At 46.9% G+C, this 27,397-nt stretch overlaps 1 protein-coding gene and 1 long non-coding RNA gene across 5 annotated transcripts in view; one reads left to right on the top strand and one right to left on the bottom strand.

The window, feature by feature from the left end:
• The window catches only part of MRAS (muscle RAS oncogene homolog), a 59,248-nt gene extending 41,912 nt beyond the window's left edge, over positions 1 to 17,336 (top strand). For 3 of the 4 annotated variants that reach the window (XM_032265283.1, XM_032265293.1, XM_032265274.1), the window contains exons 3-6: positions 8,934 to 9,087; positions 10,355 to 10,454; positions 12,375 to 12,454; positions 14,000 to 17,335. In XM_032265283.1, coding sequence (XP_032121174.1) covers positions 8,934 to 9,087; positions 10,355 to 10,454; positions 12,375 to 12,454; positions 14,000 to 14,099 — 434 coding nt within the window. In that variant the 3' untranslated portion in view covers positions 14,100 to 17,335. Of the gene's footprint in view, positions 1 to 8,933; positions 9,088 to 10,354; positions 10,455 to 12,374; positions 12,455 to 13,999 lie in introns of all 4 variants that reach the window. The other variant, XM_032265264.1, reaches the window with a different exon arrangement.
• Positions 8,714 to 11,243, bottom strand: LOC116541255. The gene is made up of 2 exons (XR_004264765.1): positions 11,122 to 11,243; positions 8,714 to 9,070 (listed from the first exon to the last, which is right to left on the bottom strand). It is a non-coding gene; the product is annotated as an uncharacterized LOC116541255 (long non-coding RNA).
• Positions 17,337 to 27,397: the final 10,061 nt, after the last annotated feature.

The raw sequence follows: 27,397 nt of genomic DNA, 5'->3' as shown, positions 1-27,397 counted from the left end.
CCTTCATCTGGCTGCCTCTCTGTCTCTGTCACTGTCTGTCTCACACACACACACACACACACACACACACACACACGCACACGCACATTGGCAGTATACCTCTTCTCCCTCAGTGACTAATACTTTCTGTCTCTGGAGTCCTCCTACCTTCATGACATCAGGCATGGGGAATTCAGGCAGGATCAAAATTTCTTAAAAGCGTAGCTGCCCCTTATCTTCAGCCTCCCCCAGGAAGTCTTGGAGTCAGAACTGCTGACAAGGGGTCTGTGGCCAGGCATTTCCAGGTGTAAGTGTGTGGAGGGGAGGGCTAGACAAGGAGTGGGCTAGTCCCACATGGGACCAGGCCCAGCTCAGCCACACTCCCCTCCTCCCTGCCAGCCCTCCCAGACCAATGGATTGCTTCATACCATTCCTGGGATAGATTTTATCTCTTCCATTTCGTCTGCAATTATTAGTGTATTCAGGTTTTATATATTTTCCAGAGCCAATTTTCATCATTTGCATTTCTTGAACTATCCATTTCATTGAGAATTGAAAATTTATTATCAAACTGTGTATGGTTTTCTCCATAATTAAATATATATCTGTATCCATAGTCGGAGGCCTTTTCTCCTTCCAAATGCTTGTCTTTTTTCTCTGATAAGAATTGCTAAGAGTTGAGGTTGTTTTAATTGGTCCTTTGAAATAATCTATTTTTGATTTCTAGATATCAACTACTTTCCCTCTCCTCCTACTTTGGCAATTTTAATTTTTATCAATACTTTTTCTTTCTCTCTCTTTTTTTATTTTTCCTTTTCTAGCCTCTTAAGTGTTTAGTTAATTTTCAGTTTAGTTTTCTGAAATGCATTTAAAGCTATAATTTTTCTGTAAGTACCACTTTGGCCTCAAATCAGAGGTTTCATTACTGTTTGTTGTCCTTCAATTCTAAACTGTTTGTGATTTCTGCTTTTTAACTAGAGAGTTATAGAGGAGTATGGCTTTTTAAATTTTCAGGTGGATAGATTCTCTTATACTCTTGTTTCTGTTCATTTCTGATCCTGTTACAGTAGCACAGGTTGAGCATCTATAGTCCAAAAATCTGAAATTTGAAATGATTCAAAATCTGAAACTTTTTGAGCGCTTATGTGACGCCACAGTGAAATAGTCCACATATAAGTACTTAACATGCACTTCATTTTAGGCACAAAATTATTGGAAATATTGCATAAAATTATTTTCAGTCTATGTGTATAACTATAAATGAATCTTGTATTTAGACTTGGGTCGCATCCCCAAGAGATCTCATTATGTATATGCAAATATTCCAGAATCTTTTAAAAATCCAAAATCCAAAACACCTCTGGACCCAAGAATTTCAAATAAAGGACAAAACTTAGCCTGTAGGATTTCTGCCTTTTGGAATTTGTTGAAATTTTTATTTATGGCCTAATATATGGCCAAATTTCATGTGTGTTTAAAAAGGCTTGTTCACTATTTGAGTGTAAAATTTGTTCTCTCTGTCTCTCAGAATAAGCTTACTTTTTGTTTTGTTTTTAGAGACAGGTTCTCATTCTGCCCCACAGGCTGAAGTGCAGTGGCAAGATTGTAGCTCATCGGAACCTCGAACTCCTGGGCTCAAGCAATCTTCGCGCTTTATCCTCCCAAAGTGGTGGGATTACAGGGATGAGCCACCTCCCCCAGCCGAGTATTTAAATTTTGTTATTTAATGATAGGACATTGCTTTTGAAGACCATTTGTTCTATATTTAAGAGAGGCCTCTTCAAGTCTCTAATAATGATTATGGAATTTGTGAATTCCTGCTGTTTCAAAAAATCAGTTTTTTGCCCACATACATATTTAAGCAACATTCTTAGATGCTTTTGATTTATGACTGCAGCACTTCTTGATGCATGTACCTTTCCGATTTTAAATACTCTGTCTTTGTCTGTTTCATGATTTGGCCTTGTAGTCTGTTTCGTAGATGCACTTCTTTTCTTTTGATTACCATGTGGCTGGCATATTCTTTTTGTCTTTCCATTTTTTATCCTTTCTGTGTCATTTTGCTTTATATGTGTCTTTGTAAGAAAGTAGGCAAATGGATTTTGTATTTAGTATCTGCTTTTAGTAGGTGAATTTAATCCATTTGCATTTATTGTGATGAATCATAGATTTATTTCCACCATCTGTTTCATGCCTTTTTATTATGTTAGCTTATTTCCGTTAAGTTTATTTTTGCCTTTTATTGGATTGGTTCCATTTATTTTGTCCTGTTTTTATTTCTTCTGTTGCTTAGGAAGCTTGGGGTTTTACTTCTGTTCTTCTAGTGGTACACTATTTATGTATGTGTGTGCGTACTCATATTTTTCTATCAACATCTGGATGTAATCAGGATCATTAGCCTCTTGACAAATAAGGCAAGAACTTTAGTACTTACTTTTTCCCAGCTCCTACCCTTACACATGGATCATCATAGATTTTAGTTCTACATTATCATCTATTCTCTTCAAATTATGCAACAACATTTAGTTAAACTTACCTGGTTTTTTTTTTTTTTTTTTTCACATTCTCCTGTTGTTTTTTTTTTTTCCTTCACATTATCTTTTTTTTTTTCCCCATTTATTTATTTTATTGCATTTTAGGTTTTGGGGTACATGTGAAGAACATGCAAAATTGTTGCATAGGAACACACGTGGCAGTGTGATTCGCTGTCTTCCTCCCCATCACCTACATCTGGCATTTCTCCCCTTGCTATCTCTCCCCAGCTTCCCACCCCCCACCGTCCCTCCCCTATTTCCCCCCAACTGACCCCAGTGTGTAGTGCTCCCCTCCCTGTGTCCATGTGTTCTCATTGTTCAACACCCGCCTATGAGTGAGAACATGCGGTGTTTGATCTTCTGCTCTTCTGTCAGTTTGCTGAGAATGATGGTTTCCAGGTTCATCCATGTCCCTACAAAGGACCCAAACTCATCGTTTTTGATGGCTGCATAATATTCCATGGTGTATATGTGCCACATTTTCCCTATCCAGTCTATCGTCGAAGGGCATTTGGGTTGGTTCCAGGTCTTTGCTATTGTAAACAGTGCTGCAATGAACATTCGTGTACACGTGTCCTTATAGTAGAACGATTTGTAATCCTTTGGATATATACCCAGTAATGGGATTGCTGGGTCAAATGGAATTTCTATTTCTAGGTCCTTGAGGAATCGCCACACTGTCTTCCACAATGGTTGAACTAATTTACACTCCCACCAACAGTGCAAAAGTGTTCCTATTTCTCCACATCCTCTCCAGCATCTGTTGTCTCCAGATTTTTTAATGATCGCCATTCTAACCGGCGTGAGATGGTATCTCAATGTAGTTTTGATTTGCATTTCTCTGATGACCAGTGATGATGAGCATTTTTTCATATGTTTGTTGGCCTCACATATGTCTTCTTTTGAGAAGCGTCTGTTCATATCCTTTGCCCACTTTTGAATGGGCTTGTTAGTTTTTTTCTTGTAAATCTGCTTTAGTTCTTTGTAAATTTTGGATATCAGCCCTTTGTCAGATGGGTAAACTGCAAAAATTTTTTCCCAATCTGTTGGTTGCCGATTCACTCTAATCATTGTTTCTTTTGCTGTGCAGAAGCTGTGGAGTTTGATTAGGTCCCATTTGTCTATTTTGGCTTTTGTTGTCAATGCGTTTGGCATTTTGGTCATGAAGTCCTTGCCTACACCCACGTCCTGAATGGTTTTGCCTAGATTTTCTTCTAGGGTTTTTATGGTGTTAGGTCTTATGTTTAAGTCTTTAATCCATCTGGAGTTAATTTTAGTGTAAGGTGTCAGGAAGGGGTCCAGTTTCTGCTTTCTGCACATGGCTAGCCAGCTTTCCCAACACCATTTATTGAACAGGGAATCCTTTCCCCATTGCTTGTTTTTGTTTGGTTTGTCAAAGATCAGATGGTTGTAGAAAGGTTGTGCTGCCTCCGAGACCTCTGTTCTGTTCCATTGGTCTATATCTCTGTTTTGGTACCAGTACCATGCTGTTTTGATTACCGTAGCCTTGTAGTATAGTTTGAAGTCTGGTATTGTGATGTCCCCCGCTTTGTTCTTTTTGCTTAGAATTGACTTGGCTATGCAGGCTCTCTTTTGGTTCCATATGAAGTTTAAGGTGGTTTTTTCCAGTTCTGCAAAGAAGGTCATTGGTAGCTTGATGGGGATAGCATTGAATCTGTAAATTACTTTGGGCAGTATGGCCATTTTCACGATATTGATTCTTCCTAACCATGAACATGGGATGTTTCTCCATCTGTTTGTGTCCTCTCTTATTTCGTTGAGCAGTGGCTTGTAGTTCTCCTTGAAGAGGTCCTTTACGTTCCTTGTTAGTTGTATTCCTAGGTATTTTATTCTCTTTGTGGCAATTGTGAATGGAAGTTTGTTCTTGATTTGGCTCTCTTTAAGTCTGTTACTGGTGTATAGGAATGCATGTGATTTTTGCACATTGATTTTGTATCCTGAGACTTTGCTGAACTTGCTTATCAGTTTCAGGAGGTTTGGGGCTGAGACGATGGGGTCTTCTAGATATACAATCATGTCGTCTGCAAATAGAGACAATTTGACTTCCTCCTTTCCTATTTGAATGCCCTTTATTTCTTTTTCTTGCCTGATTGCTCTGGCTAGAACTTCTAATACTATATTGAATAGCAGTGGTGAGAGCGGGCATCCTTGTCTGGTGCCACATTTCAAGGGGTATGCTTCCAGTTTTTGCCCATTCAGTATGATATTGGCTGTTGGTTTGTCATAAATAGCTTTTATTATTTTGAGATACGTTCCATTGATACCTAGCTTATTGAGTGTTTTTAGCATAAAGGGCTGTTGAATTTCGTCAAAGGCCTTCTGTTTTTTAAAAAATTTGTAATGATAACCTGTTTTTTAAAAAATTTGTAATGATGGGGTCTCACTATGTTACCCAGGTTGGTCTCAAACTCCTGGCCTCAAACTCTCCTCCTGCCTCAGCCTCCCAAAGTGCTATGATTTCAGGTGTGAACTGCCGCACTGGCCTTAAACTTAACTCTTATATTTTGCTGTTTTCTTCACTTACCACTGTTTGTAGTATCACTCATCTTTATCTTTCATGGATTCGTTTTTCATTTTGTAAGAATTCCTTCAGAAAGCGTGGGTGATATAATTTCTAAGACCTTCAGTGTCTGAGATTACTGTTTTTTCCTTTTCATAGGGCCCAATTTGATTTTCAGCTCCCTATTGAATTTTTAAAAAATTTTGAATGATGATATTCTAAAATATCCTAGAGCTCTAGTTTTCGTTTGGATAATACATACCTTCAAAATCTGTAACTATATGAATTATGATATTGCCTTTATATCTTCTGCTTTTCTTTTCTTTCTTTTTTTCTTTTTCTTTTTTTTTTTTTTTTTTTTTTTGAGATGGAGTTTCACTCTTGCTGCCCAGGGTGGAGTGCAATGGCATAATCTTGGCTCACTACACTTGCCTTCTGGGTTCAAGTGATTCTCCAGCCTCAGCCTCCCAACTAGCTGGGATTACAGGTGCCTGCCACCACGTCCAGCTAATTTTTTGTATTTTTAGTAGAGATGGGGTTTCACCATGTTGGCCAGGCTGGTCTTGAACTCCTGACCTCAGGTGATCTGCCTGCCTCAGCCTCCTAAAGTGCTGGGATTACAGGCATGAACCACTGCCCCTGGCCATCTTCTGCTTTTCAGTTCGGGCCTTTCTATCCACCCTTCAGCCAAGTGCATGCTGTATCCACCAGTTTTATTAATTGCATTCTGAGTGGAATTATTATTATTTTTTTTTAAGAAAAAAAAGCTGTAGTCCTTCTAGTTGAAGGTGCGGTCTTCTTCTAGGAAATACTGGGGAAACTGCCCAGTCCTTGGCTGTAGGTCATGTCTTCTGACCCCTTCATTTCACATCCAGATGAAATAGTTGTAGGATGTCAGAGCTGTAAGGACCTGCTGGTCCCAGAGCCCTGCCCCTCATTTCTTACATGAGACTGAGGCCCAGGGAATAAGCAGAAGTAGGCACGAGCTGCTTTTATGCCCTGGGCACCTCTCAGGTCCTCGTGTCCATCAGTGGACCCTCTGAAGTGCCAAATGACTCCGTGGGATGTGCAGTAATGATGGGCTGTGGGGACAGGCTACTTTCTTGGGTACCACGTAAAGGTTCCTGCCTAAGGAGCTGTGGATTCCTGGGCATCCCCAGATAGCTTGTCCTGAGGCTTTCCTTGCCATCTATAAACGGGCAACTCCCACATCTGTATCTCTTGACCCCTCTTCTCTTCTCTATGTCTGACTTAAGTCCCCAAACACCTATTGGAAGTCAAACCTGGTGTCTAATGGTGGCTGTGTCAAAAACTGAGTCTCCCCAGCCCTGTTTCTCACCCAGACTTCCCCACCTCAGCATCTGGCATCACTCTTCCCCCAGACGCTCAGGCCAGGAACAGGCATCATCCTCAATGCCTCTTTCTCTCACCGCTCTATCCCCACACTTTCCTCCGGAAAGCTCTGCTCCTGTTAACTCTGTCTTAGAAAGTGGGCTTGGTCTGGTCACCTCCCCCAGCACCCACTCCCTGCCCTTGGCTCTACCAGTGTGTGTCGCCTGGATTCTACACTGGCCTCCTAACTGGGTCCCTGCTTCCACCCTTGATCTGTTTTTCCCCAGCAGCTAGAATGAACTTTTCAAGATGTCCTCCAGAGTATGCCATTTTTTTTTTTCCTGAGATGGAGTTTCACTCTTGTCGCCCAGGCTGGAGTGTGGTGGTGGTATCTCAGCTCACTGCAACCTCCACCTCCCGGGCTCAAGTGATTTTCCTGCCTCAGCCTTGTGAGTAGCTGGGATTACAAATGCTTTCCACCACGCCTGGCTAATTTTTGTATTTTTACAGGGTTTCACCATGTTCGCCAGGCTGGTCTCAAACTCCTGACCTCAGGTGATCCACCCGCCTTGACATCCCAAAGTGCTGGGATTACAGGCATGAGCCACTGCACCCAGCCAGAGTATGCCATTCTTTTGCCCAGACTCTCCAGTGGCCCCTGTCTTGCTTAGAACCAAGTGAGCCTTTCACAGTGCGGCAGGCCCCACCATCTGCCCCCACCTCCTCTCCTTCCTTCACACGCCCTTCACTCCCTGTCTTGCCCTAGCGCATCTCTGCCATTGAGCCTTCGAATTTGTTGTGTTCCCTCTGCCTGGAGTGCTCTTCCAGTAGGCCATGTGGCTCCCTCCCACCCCTCATTTAGTCACTGCTCAAATGTCACCTCCTGATAGCGGTCCTCCTTCCCTATCCAAAATGACACCCACTTCTGCCCGTGCCCCCTCTAGTCGACTGTATCGTTCTTCACACTGTGTATCTGTCTCCACTAAAATAACGTTAGCCATTCATTTGTCACTTTATCTCGCTACTAGATGGTGAGTCCCACAAAAGCAAGGATTTGGTCTCATTCTCCTTGTGTCCATAGGGCCTAGAATACTTCCTGGCACCTAGCAGACACTCAGAAATTTCTTAAATGAATGAACAAAATAGGATAGACTTCACATTTATTTTTTCATTCAAGTACTATTCAGGGGTACTTCTTGGCTAGGCCTTGAGTAGGCAGGTGACTGGCACAGACCTATGGAGCTAACAGTCCTGCTGGGGACAACTACATGGGCAGCAAGAAGTGTGCCCGGAAGGGTTGGCACAGGGCTGGGGTGGGTCCTGGGGCTCCAGCAATAGCTGAGTGAGAGTCCCCTCACCAAAACCAGGGGAGAAGGGAGGAAAGGGGGAGTTGGAGGAAGGCCTCTGGGGTGCAAGGGTAGCCAGAGCAGGAGAGAAGACCTGGAGTGAGGATGGCAAGCTCACAGCAGACCCTCCCATAGGGCTTTTGTGCCAGGCACTGCACTGAGGGCATTACATATATTAACTGAAAATGACCTCGACCATCCCCATTTTAGGAAATGTTAGTGCTGAGAGATTGCCTGGGATCACACCCAGGCATGAGGAGCCAGACTCCGCCCAGTGCACTGGCTCCAAAATCTGTAACCACGCAGCCCCCTGCCTCGAGGGAGAGGGGAAAGTTGATCTGGTCAGACAGTAGGGGCAACTGGGAGAATGCAGGGGAGGCTAAGCCGTGAGCAAGTGCTGGGAGGATGCTGCAGGTCCAGACCTCATGCCCCTTGAGGGCCGGAAGGGGTCAAGCCTGCACTGCTAAAAGGAGCCCCCCACCCTGCCCACTGAGCTGTGAGCAAAGGGATGAACACTTTCCTCAGCAGGAAGGAGGCTGGAGGAAGGTGGGGCTGGGAGCCAGAGTACCTGGGCAGGAGTAGTCAGGGGATGGTTGGGTTAGAAGGAAGAACTTCCAGCCCCAGCCTAGGAGGGGGTGCCCTGGCTGTGAGGGACCACTCCTCCCCCAGGGCCTCCTTGGCATCTGTCCCCTTGGGCGCTAAGAGGCCCTTCCTGTCCAGATGGCCTCTTCAGGCTTCCCCCCAGGCACATCCACAAATAAGCTCTCCTCCATTAGGGGGGTGCAAGGTAGAGGCACTGTTTTCACTTATAGAGGAGGAAAGGCAGGCTCAGAGAGTCAAGCAGCCTCCCAGAGAGTCACAGTTTGTAGGGCCTGCAGCAGGGTCCAATCGCAGGTCTGGCTAGAGGGATTGCGTAGCAGAATTCGGACTTAATGAGGTGTGTCTGGAGATCAGAGAATTTAGGCCCAGTAGGCATATGGGGTGAAATTGGAGGAGAAGAGTTTGGTGGGTGAGTTAGAGCCTCACCCTGAAGCAGCCTTTAATGGGGGGGCTTCAGCTGGGGCCCTTCGAGTAGCCCCAGAGAGAGAGCCTGTGCTGCCGCTCACAGGACAGCTCAGACTGGGCCATGGTAAGGACAGCAGCAGCAGCATGAGAGTCTGCAGGCTGTAGGGGCGGCAGGGTGGGCGAGGACAGCCCGTGAGTAGCCTCATTCCACCCCAGTTCTGGACACAGCTGGGCAGGAGGAATTCAGTGCCATGCGGGAGCAGTACATGCGCACGGGGGATGGCTTCCTCATCGTCTACTCTGTCACCGACAAGGCCAGCTTCGAGCACGTGGACCGCTTCCACCAGCTCATCCTGCGTGTCAAAGACAGGTGAGCATCAAAGACAGGTGAGAGTACCAGGAAGGCCTCCCTGCACCTGCCTCCTAGGGCGTGCTCTCTCTCTCTCTCTGATTTTCATGGGAAAGTGGAGGGTCAGAGGGGCAGTGCTGAATTCTCTCCTCCCCACTGGTCTCTGTGTTAGTTCCTCTAATACCTACCCTAGTTCTTTCTATGAGGTCAAACAGCTTCCAAGGCTACAGGGGGTCAGCTCCCTCTTATCTGTCATAACTGTCCCCTCCCTGAAGGTCAGTAGCATCTTTGTTTTTCAGCTCCAATTTAACTTAATTGTATTAGGTTCAAAGAAAAAGTGAATTTTCTCTCCAGTAAACATTGTAATTGGTCAACTTCCATTTAACTATGAGATTGATAAGCCCCTAATTAAAGGCATGGATTTTTTAAGCATTATGTGGAATAATTAAATAATTTGAAATCTGGTTTATATTCATTTGGTCTTGTTGAGTCTTAAAGAGGCTAAGTAATGAAAATAAAAGCACTAACTAACAGGAAAAGAACAAGCTTTGAGCAAATTCCAGGAAAGACAGAAAAAATTTAGCTAACATGTATTCCAAAGGCAAAGTGTTAATAAGTTTACCAGGTAAAGGGACACACAGATATACACATAAAGCTCCCACAGATTAATGTGGGTTTCACTCTGAATACATGAATTGCAAAACAGAAAACAAAAATGGCTCAGATGTGGGAAAATATTCAACTTCCTTGCTAATCAAAGAAATATAAGGAAAATAGTAAACTACCATTTTTCACCTGTCAAATTATAATTTTTTTAAATGGAAATACCCAATGCTGCTGAAGAATGTGTGAGATTGTCATTTCATTCCATTTTGGACAGCATTTGGCCCATGTCAATAAGAATCTTGACAGTGGTCATGACTCTTGATGCTGCCCTTCCCCTGCTGGGATCCATCCTAATTGTGCAGCTGGTTGTGTGGTTGGTACACCTGAATGACCCAAGAGATGGGAACCAGGTCTGGGGAGCCAGCCCCGGGCCAGCAGCCCCTCGAGGTCTCACCACTGGCCTTGCAATGGACCTGAGGCTTCAAGACAAGGCAGCCAGCAGCCCCCAGGCCCTTTTCCCCAAGCCCTAACCTCTCCGGAAATGAGGAGGGAAGGGACTGCAGTCCAGGCTGACTGGGGAGGTGCTGTGTGCTGTGCTATGCCTGAGATGTGGCTGCACCACCTTAACCAGGTGTAAGGGGTGGTGGAAACCTCACAGAGCTGCTATTCCTTTATTTCCCAGGGAGTCATTCCCGATGATCCTCGTGGCCAACAAGGTCGATTTGATGCACTTAAGGAAAATCACCAGGGAGCAAGGAAAAGAAATGGCGACCAAACACAATGTAGGTGTATGCGTGTGTATAGAGGGGGTCAGGAGATGTGTAAAGCTGTTGCCTGGTCACCCCTGCAGTCCTGGTCTTTGGGAATGGAACTACCATTTATCAAAGGGCTCCCCTGAGTTTTAAGTCTTGTTGCTATTGAAATCCTGCAATTCTAGGAGTTCAGGTAATGCACATCAGTGTTTCTTCCATGGTAGAGGCAGATCTCCCAGAGAGAAAGTAGGTGTCTGGGAACTGGGAGGATCATGCAGCTCAGGGACTTCTGAGCGATGGGGTGGGACAACAGGTGGCAGTGGTCTGAGGCCCTGGTGCCTGGGCCATTACCGAGCCGGCAGGAGTAAAGATGTGAAGGGGCTCCAGGCAGGTTGCAGCTCAGGCTGTAGTGCCTTCCTGCCTCCCCTCTGGGTGTGTGCAGGGAAGCACGTTGTCCTGACTCACAGGGGCCCCACAGGACTCTACTTATCAGGGGCACCTGCCATGCCTGGACTTGGTGTCTAGCCTGGAAGAGACTCCAAAGCAGACTTTAGCACCCCCTACCAGGGCCCGGAGAAAGTGGCAAGTGGGCCTGGTTCAAACCCTGATTCTCTCCCAGCCGCTGTTGACCCCAATTGGGCAAGTGTGTCACTCTGAGCTCAGTCTCCTGTGCTGTAGAATGGAGATACTTGCTTACCTCAGAGGGTTAACGTGAGGACTGAATGAGGTCAGCAATGGTGAGACCTGGAAAGCCACACAGCCCACAATGAAGAGCAGTTTCCATTTAGTGTTATCAGAGCCTCAAATATTTGTCGAATGAATATTTCAAAGGCATAAGCTCTGCCCTTTGTGCTCTGCGCTTTGTGTGTCTGTTGGCTGTGACAGAAGTGTGCACATCTGACCTCACGCGATGACGATGGATGGGAAGATACTGACTGGTGTGTGTTCTGGGCAGTGATTTACAATCTACTCCTCTAAAACACCAGCTTACTCTGCTGCCCTCCACCATGCATTTCAAGTATTGAATAATTTTCTTCACGGTGCTTTTCTTTTTCCAGTGTATTACAATGAAAGGCATTAATTTTGTAATCAGAAAAAACTTAGGAAAAATAGAGTTCTTCAGTCTAATCGCACTCAGCTACTTCCATCTGTCTCATCAAGGGAGGCCCGTGTGTTCCCCACCCTGCTCCCCACCTTTGGGGGAATAAGTACTTCCTGCCTTGGTGCGGTCCCTGCTGTAGGAGAAGGTGAGTGCTCAGGAGTGAGTGTGTCCTGACCTCACAGAGCCTTTGTTCTCCTCCATCCGCCAGCCCAAGGCTTGGTGTAGATCTGACCCTGGAAACCTGCTCTATGAGGTCACCACGGTCGCATCTCCGCTGGTCTGCTCCCTTTCGGCTGGGTGATGAGTTCTCAGCATTGAACGTGTAGACAAAACCCTTGTGTAAACATGGCTGAGCTCCCAGATACAGACCAAACAAGAGCTAGGCCGGGTCACCCGGACCCAGAGTCCTGCATGGCCCAGCCTCTCCTCAGCCTTTTCTACCAGCATCCACTCTGGAGGGGTCCCAAAAGAGGGGCAGAAGTCACCCCAAGGTGGAGAAACAAACCTCAGAAAGAAAAATGGATAGCATCAGAACGTATTTTAGTTGGATAAATGAAACAGCCTTTTATCTTCAAGTATACAAAAAGATCATTTTATTCTATTTTTAGGGAGCTATTAAATATTTCTGTGCCTAGAGAACAAGAGGGAATTGGAAAAGCCATTAGTAAGGCTTTCCAACCTTAAAGAGTGAGAAGCCCCAAAGGATGCTTGAGACTGTTGGGGGTGGGGGTGTCTGTGGGGGCTTTGAAAGCACGTGGGTTCTTCAGAACCTCTGGGCGTTTTTAAGGGTAGAACAGGGCTTTGAAGATCTCTGTGCCACTTTGACCAAGTTGAGCTTTGCCTTCCAGATTCCATACATAGAAACCAGTGCCAAGGACCCACCTCTCAATGTCGACAAAGCTTTCCATGACCTCGTTAGAGTAATTAGGTAAGCACTGCCCCCTCCCTAGAAGCTGGCCTCCACAGAGTCAGTTGGCTCCTGGAGACAGCTGGGAGCTTGAGGAAGCAGCTCCTGTTCTGAGGCCTTGAGGCTGTGGAATTCCAGGCCTAGTTTTTGATTTCTTGTACCTCCTTCCATTTCTTTCTTTTGCTTTTTCCACCCACCTCTGCCCTCCCTGCAACTGCTAACAGGTTTGCCGGTGAAGTCTGCTGCACGTGCTCAATGGAATTGCCTTCCTGTCTGAGGCAGAGACTCAGCCTCCCTGGAAGGCAACTGGCTTCAGTGTTCTCCTCACGCCAAAGCTTTCAATACCATACAAACTAGGTCTCTCTCCTCTTCCCTGCACTGCTATCAGAGCACCCTTTCTGATTTCAAGGTTCAGGTTTCAGAGGCATTGCACATGCATCTCCTTTCCAGACCCCACCAGCTGTCAGTCTCCAAGTATTGTCAGCAATCCTAATGAAAGTTTCTTCTACATTCCTCTTCATGGTCAGGGTCCAGATCTGAATTGCCTCATGCACTGATGACTGAAACAGCCTCCTGGCTGCCTCTGCTGTCACCCATCTATCCCATTTCCTGAATCTTCAACATGCACAACTGCCTAACCAGTGGGTCTCAGACCTTGCGTGTTGAGTTTGTGGCCTGGTTTGCTGGTGCCTCCAAGGCTGCTGGTTAGCCGTGAGGTCAGCCCCCAGGAAGGATAGTCTAACAGTGTCCTTCCCTGTTTGCCACCTGTCTGTCCCCACTCTACACATGCATCCCCCCATATGCTCAGGAAGCTCGGTTTCTCATTATTACCCAGCATATGAGGAAATACTACAGTCTTCACTTGATGTTTTTGCTGGCAGTTTTGCACTCTCAAAATGGTTTTCTCATCCAGGCGTGGTGGCTCACACTTGTAATCCCAGCACTCAGAGGCGAAGGTGGAGGTGGAGGTGAGGCTAGGAGTTCCAGACCAGCCTGGGCAACATAGAGAAATGCCGTCTTTACAAAAGAAAGAAAGAAATTATTTTCTCTTGGGCATTTTGCCTCCAGTTAGGACCTGCTGCTGTCAGGCGTCCTATGGTGATGTCTTGGGTATGAATCTGTAGTGCCCAGGTCAGGTTTTAGACATAGGAAGTTAACAGAAAACATGGAAATGGCTTTTACACTTATTTGATCCATCATTTTATTTTAAACTTTGAAACACAGAAATAGAGGCCAGCATTCTACAAAACAAAATGTCACATAACTTATGATTTATGTAAATGTAGCCACAACATAATGTCAGTCATTCCCATCAATGGGGCGATTTAGGTTATGCCCTCCGCTGTCTGCCCAGTTTTATTGCCTCAAGAGAAGCAATCCTGCCAGGCCCTCCTCCAGCAGCCAGGACAGCTGCTGGGTGAGGGATGGCGCCCCCATCCCCCTCACCCACTAACCCTGCCAGAACAGGCCTCCTCCCCCTCACATCTGGGGCTAAGGGAGGAGAGGGGCAGAGGAGACGCAAAGCCCTTTCTGACTTTGTCTTTCTATCCTTCATTGTTTCCAAAGGCAACAGATTCCAGAAAAAAGCCAGAAGAAGAAGAAGAAAACCAAATGGCGGGGAGACCGGGCTACAGGCACCCACAAACTGCAATGTGTGATCTTGTGACAGGCCTGAGTGGGCACAGTGACTGTGGCCTGACCAGCCCTTCGGACCCCTCCCCGCCTAACTGCACTGAAACCATTTCTAACCACAACCCTTGGCCTGAGGACTTGGCACAGGAAGGGAGAAAGGGAGGGTGGGCAGGGAGCAGACAGGGTCTGGCTTTGCCCAGAGGGCACGGGCTTTGCCATCTCTCACAAGAGACAAGGGAGCCACCCATAAGCAGAAGCAGCGTCCAAGTGTCCCTGGCCCCCCCATGTGTTGATTCAACCCGGTTCCTCCCCATCTCTCCGTGGGTGTGTTGTTTATTTTAACTATATAGTGTTGGTTTGATGTGGAAGTGTTTATCCACATACAAAGTACAAAACAAGCCATGAACAAGCTTCTTCCCCTTACCCCCCATCCACAGTGTCTGAGCTTGGATATCTTTTATAGATTTTTAAATTATTTTAGTGATTATTATTTTATTAAAGGGGTCTGGGCACACTGCCTGGTGAAGTTTCAAGTGTCCAGCAGACCTCTCTGGTAATATGTCTGGAATATTGTTTTTTAACTGAGTTTTTCCATCAGTGCCAAAACTCAACTCAATCCGAAAGTAGAGTGACAGAGAGGACAGATGTTAATGGGAACTGGAGCTGGAGGCCTCAGGCCATGGGGGAAACTCGGGAGGGAAAGAGACCCTACTCATGGCCTAGAACCAAGAGAAGAGAGAAATTTACCCAGAGGGTCTTCCTATGGTTGGGGTTGCAAATATTAGAAAACAGATTGTATTTTGCTGAGGGGAGTGGCTGTCATGAGCATGTCAGTTCTAAACGGGGTTTTCATTATCCTGGAAATGTATAAACTAAAGTAAGCTGATAGGCTTTGCAAACGTGTTCATTTGTTTTTCAGGCAGTGTGGGTTAAGTTCTCTGCCCTCCGCAGGTGTCAGAGAAGGCTCTGGGTTTCTCAGATCTGTCTCTTGCTTTCTCACGTCGCCTGTGCTGCTTGGTGCCTCTCTGATATGAAGACGCTGGCACATCCAAGTCACCTAATGTGGACACCATCCAGAAAACTCCAGTTCACACTGGATCTCAACCAAAAATGATTCAATACTGTTATCACTAAAACAGCACCAAAACCTGAAGCCATCTTCCCTTGGAGTTAACTGACAGCCACCTCTGTAAGCCCAGTCAATGAGCAGACTCCTCCCAGTATTTGTAAAAGTAGTCCTAGCTTGCCCTTTTGGCAATTTTTATTGACCTGTTGAATCTTGACTATAATATGATCAAAGAAGTAAGGAGGGCTGAGCTGATGCGTGGCTCTCATACGCCTTCTGCAAGGGGGTGTCTCCCCAGCTCTCATGACGCTCACCTCCCGCTTAGGTGCTGCTGGTGTGAGCCAAAGACTGGAGGTTTTCCAGCCGGGATGGGAGTGGAGAGACAGCAGGAACAACGGTGCACCCACGAAAAGGTCAGAAGATAAGGCAGCCAGCTGGTGACCTTATTTTCCAGATGTTACAAATCAGGTCACTATGCAAACTAGAATATCCTCAGCGGGTGGCCTGCCACTCTGGAGAAAGAAACCCAAGGAAAGTGAGCACCCAGATGGATGGCAAGACACCTGGATTCTGAAAATGCGCTGTGTTCCTGCCTCGGTAAGGTCACCAGCACTGAAGGGCCCAGCCAGAGAGGGATTCTGCTGCAAAAGGAGACAGTTGAGACTTTTGTTCGTTGGAAATCAAACTTATTTGTCTAAATTGCCCCTTCTTCTGTTCCTAAAAGGAAGGATAAGAGAGAACATTCCAGATGAGGCACTTCAGAGTTTCCTTAGATCCTATAATGTTAAGAGGTATTTTAAACACTAAGAGGACAAAGCTCTTCCCAATCCTTACGCTTCCCTAAGTGGCATCTGCGGCAGATATGTGTGCAGTTTGATGGCAGCTGTGAACTGGAGGTGAGGAGGAGGAAAGGCGGGAAAGGCAGGAAGAAGTAAGGATGGAGATGCTTGGAATCGAGAGCATAGCAGAGCAGGAGAAGCAGCCCTGCACATAGGGCAGTGTCTGTGGCCAGAAACCTTCTGCTGGGCACCAGCCACCACAAGCTCACCCCGTGCTCACCAGGGAGCTGCAGCACCTCGACAGCACTGAGTGGGGTCGTCTCAATGGAAGCAGATCAGCTGACACAGAACAAAGACCTTGGCCATAAGGGTGAGAAGACACAGGGATTCCAACCACACAGTTGGGACAGAGGGACCATGCATCTGCTTACCTGTCCTGCACTTGGCCCGCAGTTGAACTCCGCAGTGCCTGAGACAGACTAGCTAAGGGTTGGCCTTCTGTAGCCTCTGCTGTTGGGCCTCTGGTAAGCTTTCATCTCCCATGACCTCATGTTCCCCATAAGTGAGATGAGTAAGCAATGCCCCATTTGTAGAAGTGGGCCCTCATTTCCGAGGTAGCCTCCAGATAGCCAGAGTAGAGAGTAGAGTGTGCCCCATGGCATCCCTCCTTCATCTTCTCCATCATCACCTAGCGGGGTCCAACTGGGAGACACGGTTGGCCGCGCCACACCATGACTGAGGAGCCCACTGGGACTTGGGGATGTTTGACATTCTCACGTTCCCGTTGGTCCTCCAGAGAATAGTGCTGCCCCACATCCCCTGGCACAGCCTTCCCGAAATGCCCTCACCCCATGCCTTTGCCATTGTGTGCTCTCAGATTTACCCCACTGGTTGACACCCTCTTTAGAGGGCTGCTTTTTTCTCCAGAGATGATTCTAGCCATCCTCCCCACTCTCACAGCTGGAGGCTCTGGCCGCTCACTGCCCATGCACTTTGCCACACAGGGGACATCCGAATGGTTTCTCTTAGGACTTTGCCCACCTCCTTCTCGTGGCACTGGCTGTGGAGAGTGCCTGGCTGGCCTCATGGGGCCTGTCTCACTTTGCCAGGAGACATGACCCACTAATGTGGCAACTCTAACTCAAAGGCCCCTCAGATATGTTACAACAAATTTGGAACCACAAACAGGTTCCCACCATTGGCAGCCCATCGTGTTTGAAATTCCATGTTGGGTTTACTTGGAATGAAAGATACTTGAATTGTTGAGTGCCTGTGAGCGCCCAGCTTCTGTTTCATAGTCTTAACAGGTGGCCATTGTCGTGAAACGAGAGTGATGCCTGAAGATCTCAATGATGTTTGAGCCTTTTATGTAACTTTTTATTAAGTCTTTGTGTATCTTGACTCATTAATAAAGAAGAGAAACACATGTCTCTTATTTCCTTGTACTCCAATATTCCTGAAGTTTTGCTGAGAACATTGTGAATTGTCAGTGTTTTTCCCAGAACATCCACCTCTTACAGAGCATGACCTTGGTCCTAACCAGATCTAAAGTGAGGAGGAGTCCACTGGTGGCCATGGGGTGTCTCCTTCCTGCATGGAGCCAGAGGACGAAGGCAGGCTAGCACAGCATTTAGAGGCAATACCTGTTGATGCTGGGCAGGCCTGGATTTTAGCCCTGCCACCGACCTTTATGTGCCTTTGAGCAAATGACCTGCCTTAGTCTTGAGCTGCCCTGTCTGTGAATGGGACGATCGTGTGTACCTTGAAGTAGCTGGAGAACTAAAGCTAATGTAGGAGTGTGGTGAGGAGCCCAGAAGTGGTGCTCTTTGTACAGGGCACCTGTTGGGTTATCTGCCTGACATTCCTTTTCATGGAAACTGCCCTCTTCCCCCATCCGTAGGGTTACGGTCTTTGGCACAATGTGATTTCACTTCTTTGTTGATTAAATATGGTGGGTACCACCAAGCTGAACCTCTCAGTCTCCATTTTCCAGGGAATAGAAGCCAACACCCCCTCTTGGTAGCTCTTTGGGCAATGCTAGCTGAAACATGTAAACTTGGGTGCTGGAGGATGCTTCTCATGCCCTCTGGGCTGGAGGCAGAGGGCTAGACTGCAGACTGGGGAAAGGGGTGATGTAGTGGTTTGCTCAGGCCTGGCTTCTTGCCGATTCATTCTTCCTACAAATATTTATTGGGCACTACCATATGCCAGGTATTGGCTGGGTGCTGGGTGCATGGTAGTGAACAGGGCAGTGGGTCTTCTAATAAGTCAATTCATTCTCCTCTAGTTCCGTATTAGTTTCATGTGGCTGTTGTAACAATTACCACAAACTTAGTGACTTAAAACAGAAATGTATTCTCTCACAGTTCTGGAGACCAGAAATCAAAACTCAGTATCACTGCCCTGAAATGAAGGTGCCAGGGGCCTTCGCTCCTCACCTCTCCCACCTCTCCCAGCTTCTAGCAACTGCTGGCATTCCTTGGTGTGTGGCTCCATCACTCCAGTCCTCGAGGCCAGCATCTCCAAATCTTTTACTTCGCCATCTTCATAATGCCTTCTCTGTGTGTGTCAAACCTCCCTCACTCTCGGTGGATACTTCTTCTGTCACTGAGAAAGTGGAAGCCAGCTGAATAGAATTTTCAGACTCCTTTCACCTCCTCTGCCCCCTCACCAGCATCTGCACCCACCTGCTCTGCCTTCTTCATTGTTAGTGATGAACTCTTGTGCTCCTGGCTGAAGCCAGGCCCTTTCCTGAGCACTAGCACACACCAGGCATTACTCTGGCTCCTCGCCCCTCCTCCTCTGTGACATCAATGTCCCCCTCTACTGGATCTTTCTCATCTTACAGAAAAGAAAAATCTCTTGACCCACTTCCTTTGCCAGATACCACTTGATTCTCTGCTCTCTTTTGCAAGAAACCTTTTTTTTTGTTTTGTTTTGAGACAGTCTTTCTTCCTCTGTTGCCCAGGCTACAGTGCAGTTGCACAACGACCTCAGCTCACTGCAACCTCCACCTCCCAGGTTCAAATGATTCTCCTGCCTCAGCCTCCCAAGTAGCTGGGACTACCGGCGCCCACCAGGCTAATTTTTGTATTTTTAGTAGAGGCAGGGTTTCGCCATGTTGGCCAGGCTGTTCTCGAACTCTTGTCCTCAAATAATCCACCCACCTCCACCTCCCAAAGTGCTGGAATTACAGGCGTGAGCCACCACACTGGCCAGCAAGAAACCATCTTTAAAGAATAATCTATATTCACCGTCATGCATTCCTCCCATTTCTTCCTCTTTAAACTCTTCCAGGTGAGCTTTCACCTGCTACTCCATCACCACCACCACCACCATTCTCAAAGTCACCAATGGCCTCCATTTGGCTATATTCAAAGGCTGCTTCTCAGCCTTTTCATGCTTGAGCTCCCTTCAGCAGTGACACAGTTGAACGCTCCCTCTTCCTCGTGAGATTTCCATTGGCTTCTAGGATGCTGCCATCTTTTAGTTTTTCTCCTTCCCTGGTCACTTCCTCCTTAGTCTCCTTTGCTGGTTCCTCATCTTCCACCTAATCTGTTAACTTCGGAGCACCCCAGAGCTTAGTCCTTGGTCTGCTTCTCTGCCTACCCTCACTTTCTTGATGACGTCATCCAACCTTGAGCCTTTATCTGCTGAGGGCTCCCAGTTGTACCTCTCCAGCTTGAAACTTTCTCATAGGTCCCAGTCATATATCCAGCTGCCAGATTGACATCTCACTTGGATGTGTCAAGTACCAAGTCTGGAAGTTAATATGTCCAAAACAGAATTCCTGATTTTCACCCTCCCATACCTGCCTCACATGTAGCCTTCCCCAGCTCACTAATGGCAACGCCATGCTCCCAGTTACTCCAACCAAAAGCCTTGGCGTTACCCTTCATTCCTCTCTTTCCCTTGCATCTCACACCCAACAAATCTCTGCTGACCCCAAAATATATTCAGTATCTGCCCATTTCTCGTCCCCTCCACTGCTAACATTCTACCCTGAGCCATCTTTCATGCCTGTTTCATTTTTGTCTTTCTGCAGTTCATTCTCAACACAGCAGCCAGAACATTTTTGGTAAAGTGGAAGTCAAATTATGTCTCTGCTCTGCCCAAACCCCACACCCCAGTGGTTCCTGCATCTAATTTTTAAGATGTGTCAGAGTGGACTGTGCCACTGAACACCTGGTAATGAGCTGATGTTTATTAGCCACAAAAAAAGGATTGTCAAACATGTCCCATCATTCAGGCAGCACACACTCACTGATCTCTGAGCCCCACATCAGGGCTACAGAGAACATTAAAACCTGTGTATCACTGGGGGGCCCACCCTCATGGGGATGATGAGCTGTGGTGATCTGTGCATTAAGAGAATGCTCTGACCTGGAGGTGCTCCCATAAATCTTGGTCCCTCATCATCCTTGTACTCAGTAGATGAAGAGGGTGTTCATTGACTAGATGAAACTTTTAGTCACATTTTCGGCCCACTAATTCCATCACTTTTGAAGACTGAAGTTTCCCTTTCTGAATGATGCCCAGATTCCCAGGTCCATACCAAGACTATTTTAAAGTCCACTTCCCATCTCCACACACTTCTAAAGAGGCTGTGAACTGAAGTTCCCAGGTGTCACAGATGTCAGCGTTGCCATTGTTAAATGCGTGCTCTGAATGAAGAGACCCCCCCAAACAGGCTTTGTGTGAGCAACATGTTCATTCATCTGGGTGCGGGCAGCCTGAGTCCAAAAAGAGAGTCAGGGGAGGGCGGTGGGATCGGAGTTGGTTTTATAGGTTTGGGGTAGGCAGTGGAAAGTTATCGAAGTTATGGTTTAGGGCAGTTTTTACAAGCTGGGAGGGGGCTGTAGGGTTTAGAGTCACGAGGTTGACCAAGGTTGGTTACAAAGTCCAATTGCCTTATCAATTGAGGCAGGAATAAGGAACCATAGAAGAATGTCTCAAGTTAATTAGGTGCCGCAGGGGTTGATCATCCTTCCCCTTTTCATGGTCTTCCAGTTACTCCAGATTTTCTAATTCCAGGAGGCCATCCAGAGGTGTACATGTGGGTCATGGGCGTCGCCATGGCTCGACTTAGGGTATGGCCTAAAGAACCTTGCAGTCATCACCCAGGAGCTTTTTGGAAATGCAGATTCTTGGGCCCTGTCCCAACCTGCTGAGTCAGGATCTGCATCTTAACAAGAACCCAGGAGAGTCATGTACACAATGAAGCCTGGGTAGCCACTGGCCCAGAACTTCAAGCCCGGCACGAAAATGAAATCCAGCCCTGGACTCACTGCACCTTGGGATCCGGTTCAGCTTCATCCAACCAGAGGAAGCTTCAACTGCATTCATTCGATGACTGAAAAGTTTTCGCCTCTGCCTTTAACAGCTGCAAGACTCTGCCCAGCGATGAGGAGGCAGTGAGCTCTAAGTGTCCGCCCACGGTCAGTATGTGCTTCCCTTAATTATGGGAAGTTTTGACACAAAGGCAAGTGGGCTCCCAGTTTGCTTCTCAAACACTTGCATTGCGGTTAGAATTTGCACAACTATGGTAAATGTAAAGAACAAGAAAAAGTCTGACTGAGCTGAGAGCTCTCAGGGACTTTGAGTCCCTAAGCACTCGAAAGGGTGGGCTATCCTGTGCAAGCTGGGTTTTCACTTATCATAGCTGCTGGGCTCCCACATCATCCCACATAGCTCATTATTATGCTAAGGTGGAAATTTAAATAGAAAAAAGGAAAGCTAAGTTCATACCAAAGCAAAGAACTAATGGATGCCTTCAGTGGAATCTACTTCCTGGCAATTATGTGCTAAACCATTAGCTCTGACTCAAATCCAGCTTCCTAGTCTGTCATCAACCCTGAGCCTGGGCTGATGAGTGGAGGTGAAATCACTGGGTAAGTGGCTCTCAGAATGTGGCCCTCAGACCAGCAGCTTCTGTGTCCGGGGAGTTTGCGAGAAAGCAAGTTATCTGATCCCACCCCAGACCTGCTGAATCAGAAATTCTGAGGTGAAGCACAGCAGTCGGTGTGGAACAACCTTCCCGGGAGATTCTATTGCTCCCTAAAGTTTGAGAACCACTGAATTACATAAACTTAGGTAAAAATAAAAGTTCCTACCACAGGAAGGTAAACTGCGGCTGGGTTTGTTCTTATGTACAAGACAGCTGATGGCTCTCTGGGCAAGGTTGTCCACGTACTTCTTCCTTCCTTCAGCTGATTCATGAGGACCCCTCAAGGTCTGGAACTGTTCTCAGAAAGGAGTCCCGATCCAGACCCTCAAAAAGGTTCTTGGATTTCGTGCAAGAAAAAATTCAGGGTGAGTCCAGAGAGTGAAGTGAAAGCAAGTTCATTAAGAGAGTAAAGGAATAAAAGAATGGCTACTCCATAGACAGAGCAGCCCCGAGGGCTGCTGGGTGCCCGTTTTTAGGGCTATTGCATGGTTATATGCTGAACAAGGGGTGGATTATTCATGCCTCTCCTTTTTAGACCATATAGGGTGACCTCCTGGTGTTGCTATCGCATTTGCAAACTGTCATGGCGCTGGCGGGAGTGTGGCAGTGAGGACGACCAGAGGTCATTCTTGTGGCCATCTTGGTTTTAGCCAGCTTCTTTATTGCAGCCTGTTTTATCAGCAAGGTCTTTATGACCTGTATCTTGTGCCGACCTTTTAGCTCATCCTGTGACTTAGAATGCCTTAACCGTGTGGAAAAGTATGTTTTACCCCCATTTTAGCCAGCCTCTATTCAAGATGGAGTTGCTCTGGTTCAAATGCCTCTGACAGAACCCACGTGCCTCATAGAGGGGTTGTTAACCTTCGCTCCATGGGGTTGCAGGTGAGGTGGCTGACACCCCTGAAATCATATGCAAAAATCCCTGTATACATACATTCTTCTGGGAAGACAATCGTTTTATCAGATTCTCACTGTACCATTGAGTCACCCAGCATGAAAATGAACCAGGCTCTTTAACCTTCTTTTTTGACATCAGGCCCTTCTGGTAGTTTCATAGCCAAAAAGAGTGGAAAGAGGAAATGAAAGTATTCAAGATCCATCCACTCCACAACTTCTGAGAAGCTCTAAATCGTTCTCTTGGTGGACACATATCTGAGCTTGCTCCCACGACATCCCTAGAGAGGGGAGGTGGCTGGGCTGCCCTTCTCCTCCCAGTTCCCTGGCATATGTGTAACCCACATGACTCCCTCACCTCCACCCTGCTGTGGTTGACACCCCCTGCCTCTCTGACCCTCAACATCCTGGTACAAAACCAGCAAAGGAGCATTCTTGTTTGGGGTGTTATGGCAGCTCCAGGACTACTTGGCAACCCATCACTAGGATGGGAGCCCAGCTGGTCAACGGGAGCAGAGGAGAGATGGGAGGAATGTCGAAAAAGCACTTGAAGGCAAATGCCATAGGCTCAAATTAGAATTGGTAACCACCTAGGCCAGGGGTTCGCAACTCAGCCTGTATAGTAGAATCACTCAGGGTGCCTGGAAAATCATTCTGCTGCCCAGACCACTCCTTCAAAGAGTCTAGTGCCATTGGTCTAGGTTGGGGCCTGGACATCAAGACTTTAAAGATTCCCAGGTGATTCTACTGTGCAGCCAGAGCTGAGACCACTAGCCAGGCTGCATTTAAACCCATCTCTTGAACACCATGCCTTTCAGTGATCATGGGTTAATTACAAAGTAGCTGCCTGGAGTACCCACTGTCTATAAAGGCACTCCTATAAAGGAACACAGTTTCCCAGCCCTTAATGTGTAAATGGACACTTGACCATAGGGGATTCTTATATTTTCGTTAAGGTGGGTCCCCTCAGAGCCTGGCTTGACTTGTTGGTGATAACCAACCAGTAGTCTGGTCACAGTCTACTGTGATGCCTCATTTGCCCACATCTCTTCCATTTTTATATCCAAGGCCCAGGGAGGGGCCTGGTGGTATAAAGTTAATACTGAATGTTTATCAAATGAATTAATAATTATTACACATCTCAGCAGGGGCCTCCATGCCTTAAACCTAAATCAGATTGGCTCAAACTATCCTTTTCCATTCCCAGGCCTATGGTTTGTGGCAGTCCCAAGGCCCACTGAAGACTTCACACAGTTCTCAAAAGTCAAGTTCTCACTGGGACCTCCACTTCTGTCCATTTCACTCTGAAGTTCAGCCCCTGCCTTGGTTTCTACAAAGAAAACTCTCAATAAACATTCCTAGCCAGGTGCAGTGGCTTGCACCTGTAATCCCGGCTATTAGGGAGACTGAGGCAGGAGGACCGCTTCAGCCCAGGAGTTTGAGACCAGCTTGGGCAACTTAGAGATACCTTGTACCTTGAAAAAATAAATAACCATTCCTGAGGTTTGCTGGGGACTTGGGGGTCCCAGGGATGGTCCCTCTGCTGTCAGGGCCTCTCGACTGGCCTTCACCCCATGCCAGACCCTCTACCAACCTATCTTCTCCTCCAGCACCAGCCCCCCAATAAGCTAAACACCCATCCCTTAGATTCTTTAAACCTCATTTGCTTTCTTTAGCCGTAATCCCATAGTCTCTTCCTAGAATGAAATATGGCTTCAGCTCTTAATAGGATGGCCAAAACCAAACACTGGTCATTCATTGCTAAATCCAGGACAGTTCCAGGCCAACCAGGACCATTGGTCACCTTACTGGTAAGAATAAAATGTTCGCCTTGTTCTATAATAAGAGTACTAAGAACTATAAATTAGCTTGTAGTTCTCAGTCTAGCAATCGTCATCATCATCATTACCTGGGAAGCTAGTTAAAACACAGGGTTTTATGATTTGGCAGGTTTGGAGCCTGAGAAATTGCATTTCTTACAAGTTTCCAGTGGATGTGATAGTACCAGTCTGGGACCACACTTCGAGAATCCTGAATCAGGTAATCCACATTATACATTCAGCAGAGGACTTGGCATAGAGTAAATCAGCTGATGTTTTGTTGAGCACTTACTGTAAATCGGGCACCCTGCTGTTTCTATATATTATCTCATTTAAACCTCATGGCTTCCCTGTAAGGTAGGTGATGTGCTTGTTTTACAGAAAGGGAAACTGAGGTCTAGGGACAGCCACAAGTGACTGAGCCTGCACGTGCACCCAGTTCTGACTTGGAAGCCCGTGCTCCATTCACCAGCACCCCTGCCACGCTGAGGACTGAGCGAGTCCCAGCTAGCTACCATGCCCCTTTTTAATTTTAACTTTGTTTGAGGAAAATGTTTCACTGCATCTCCCACATCCCTGTCTTCTTCCAAGTGAGCTGATTGCAGATCAGCTTCCCCTGCGTGACTCAGCAGCAGCATTTTGAACTTCAGTGACAGTCATTTTCTGGAGTGTCTGCACTGGGCCTCCTCCAGGGGCGGCCTGAGCTGTGGCCTTGGACACCCCCTCTAGTTCTGTTCCTCCAGCTGCCTTTCCCACGCAGGAACTTTTCTCTATCTGAGAAAGTTGAGGCCAGGACAACCCAGCAGTTAGCCCAGTGAGTGAGACCCAGGAGGCCTCATGTGTAGTCTGGGGGCCTCTGGACTGCAGCCTAGGGGAGCACCCACAGCCGGGAGCCCCCTCGGCCCTGACCTTGGCCCTTCTCCCTCAGAGACAGCCTGGTGGCTGAAGCTGCTGGAAATGGATCCTGTGATATAAGTAAATACAACTGATTTTCTTGTTAATATAACAGTTCTGGCCAGGCAGTGGCTCACACCTGTAATCCTGGCACTTTGGGAGGCCAAGGCGGGCAAATGACCTGAGGTCAGGAGTTCAAGACCAGCCTGACCAACATGGAGAAATCCCATCTGTACCAAAAATACAAAATTAGTCAGGTGTGGTGATGCATGCCTGTAATCCCAGCTACTCAGGATGCTGAGGCAGAATTGCTTGAACCCAGGAGTCAGAGGTTGCAGTGAGCTGAGATCGGGCCACTGCACTCCAACCTGGGCAACAAGAGCGAAACTCTGTCTCAAAAATATAAAAAAATAAAAAACAGTTTTCCCCACCACCCTCCTCCTCCAAAGAATCCAAACTTTTGGTTCCTTCTCTGTGGCTGGCATTGCTGAGATTTCTGGTGTTACTGGTGTACAGAGGATGTGTGGAGTGTGGTGAGAACACAGGCTTCCTAGGTCTGGCTTAGCAATGCTGCTAGCTGATGGCTTTCAGTGACTTGTCCCAGCTCTCTATGCCTGATTGCCTCATTTGTCAAATTGTTGATGATAACATACTTATTTTAGGGATATTGAGCTATTTCGGAATTAGATACAGTCATATGCCATATAAGGATGTTTTGGTCAAGGACAGACCACATATACAAAGGTAGTTCCGTATATTAAAATACCCTATTTTTACTGTCCTTTTTCTATGTTAAGATACACATATACTTGCCATTGTCTTACAGTTGCCTACAGTATTCAGTCCAGTAGCATGCTGTGTAGGTTTGTAGCCCAGAAGGAGCAGGCTATCCCACAGAGCCTGGGTGTGTGGTAGGCTGTACTATCTAGGTTTGTGTAAGTGCACTCTATGATATTCTCACAATGATGAAATCACCTAAGGATGCATTTTTCAGAATGTATATCCATTGTTCAACAACACATGACTGCATATACTTTCAAAATAGTGGCTGACACATCAAAACTCTATTTAAATGTTAGTCAGGATTCCAGAATCAAATGGGCAAATGCTTTGGAGTGCCTGCTAGTAACTACAGCCACCACTTACTGAAACAGCATGCGCCAGTCATTGTGCTTTGCACAGGTCACCTCATTTAAGGCTTGGAGGAGCTGGATGACTTGCCCGAGCACACCCTCGTTAGTAAGTGGGGTGCTTGCCTCCCAGGCCAAGCTGGCCTATCCAGCAGTACCCTCTCTGCCTCCCTTGTGGGGCAGGTGCTGGCCTGGGCATTCAGCAAGGAGGCTTGGCCTCCCCCATTCTCTGACCACAGCCCCTGCCCTGCCCCCCTCCCCTGCCTCACTCCCCCTTCCCTCAGATGCTCCTCACCCAAAAAACAGCCTCCTGTTGCCTTCTCCTCTCCTGGGTCCCAGGGCTCTGCTGGGTTCTGCTCTTGCCCAGCTCCCCTTGTCAATCAAAACAGATTCAGCCTTCACAGGAAGGAATTTGGTATCTGGTATCAACAGGCTTAAAATCCTCTTTCCTGAAAATGCCACTCCTAGGACCCTCTCCTAAAGAAGTAATCAAAGATGCAAAGAATGATGAGTAAAGATGATCGTCACATTCTTAAGATACAAAACGTTAAAGGATCTAAGTGAGCAATAATTGGAGAATGACTAGGTGAATGATGCCGTACCCCCATAGTGAAGGACTGTACCACAAACATGACCAGCAGAAGAAATGTTTGTTTCCTGCACTTTCATCATCCCTGGATGGTAGCATCTTTTTTTTTTTTTTTTTTTTTGGAGGCGGGGTTTCGCTCTTGTTACCCAGGCTGGAGTGCAATGGCACGATCTCGGCTCACCGCAACCTCCGCCTCCTGGGTTCAGGCAATTC

This window comes from Sapajus apella, unplaced genomic scaffold (genome assembly GCF_009761245.1).
Source record: "Sapajus apella isolate SASKATOON/1434 unplaced genomic scaffold, GSC_monkey_1.0 scaffold4, whole genome shotgun sequence".
Taxonomy (NCBI): Eukaryota; Metazoa; Chordata; class Mammalia; order Primates; family Cebidae; genus Sapajus; species Sapajus apella.
The sequence above is the reverse complement of the archived record's forward strand: the minus strand, read 5'-3'. Positions and strand labels throughout refer to the sequence as shown.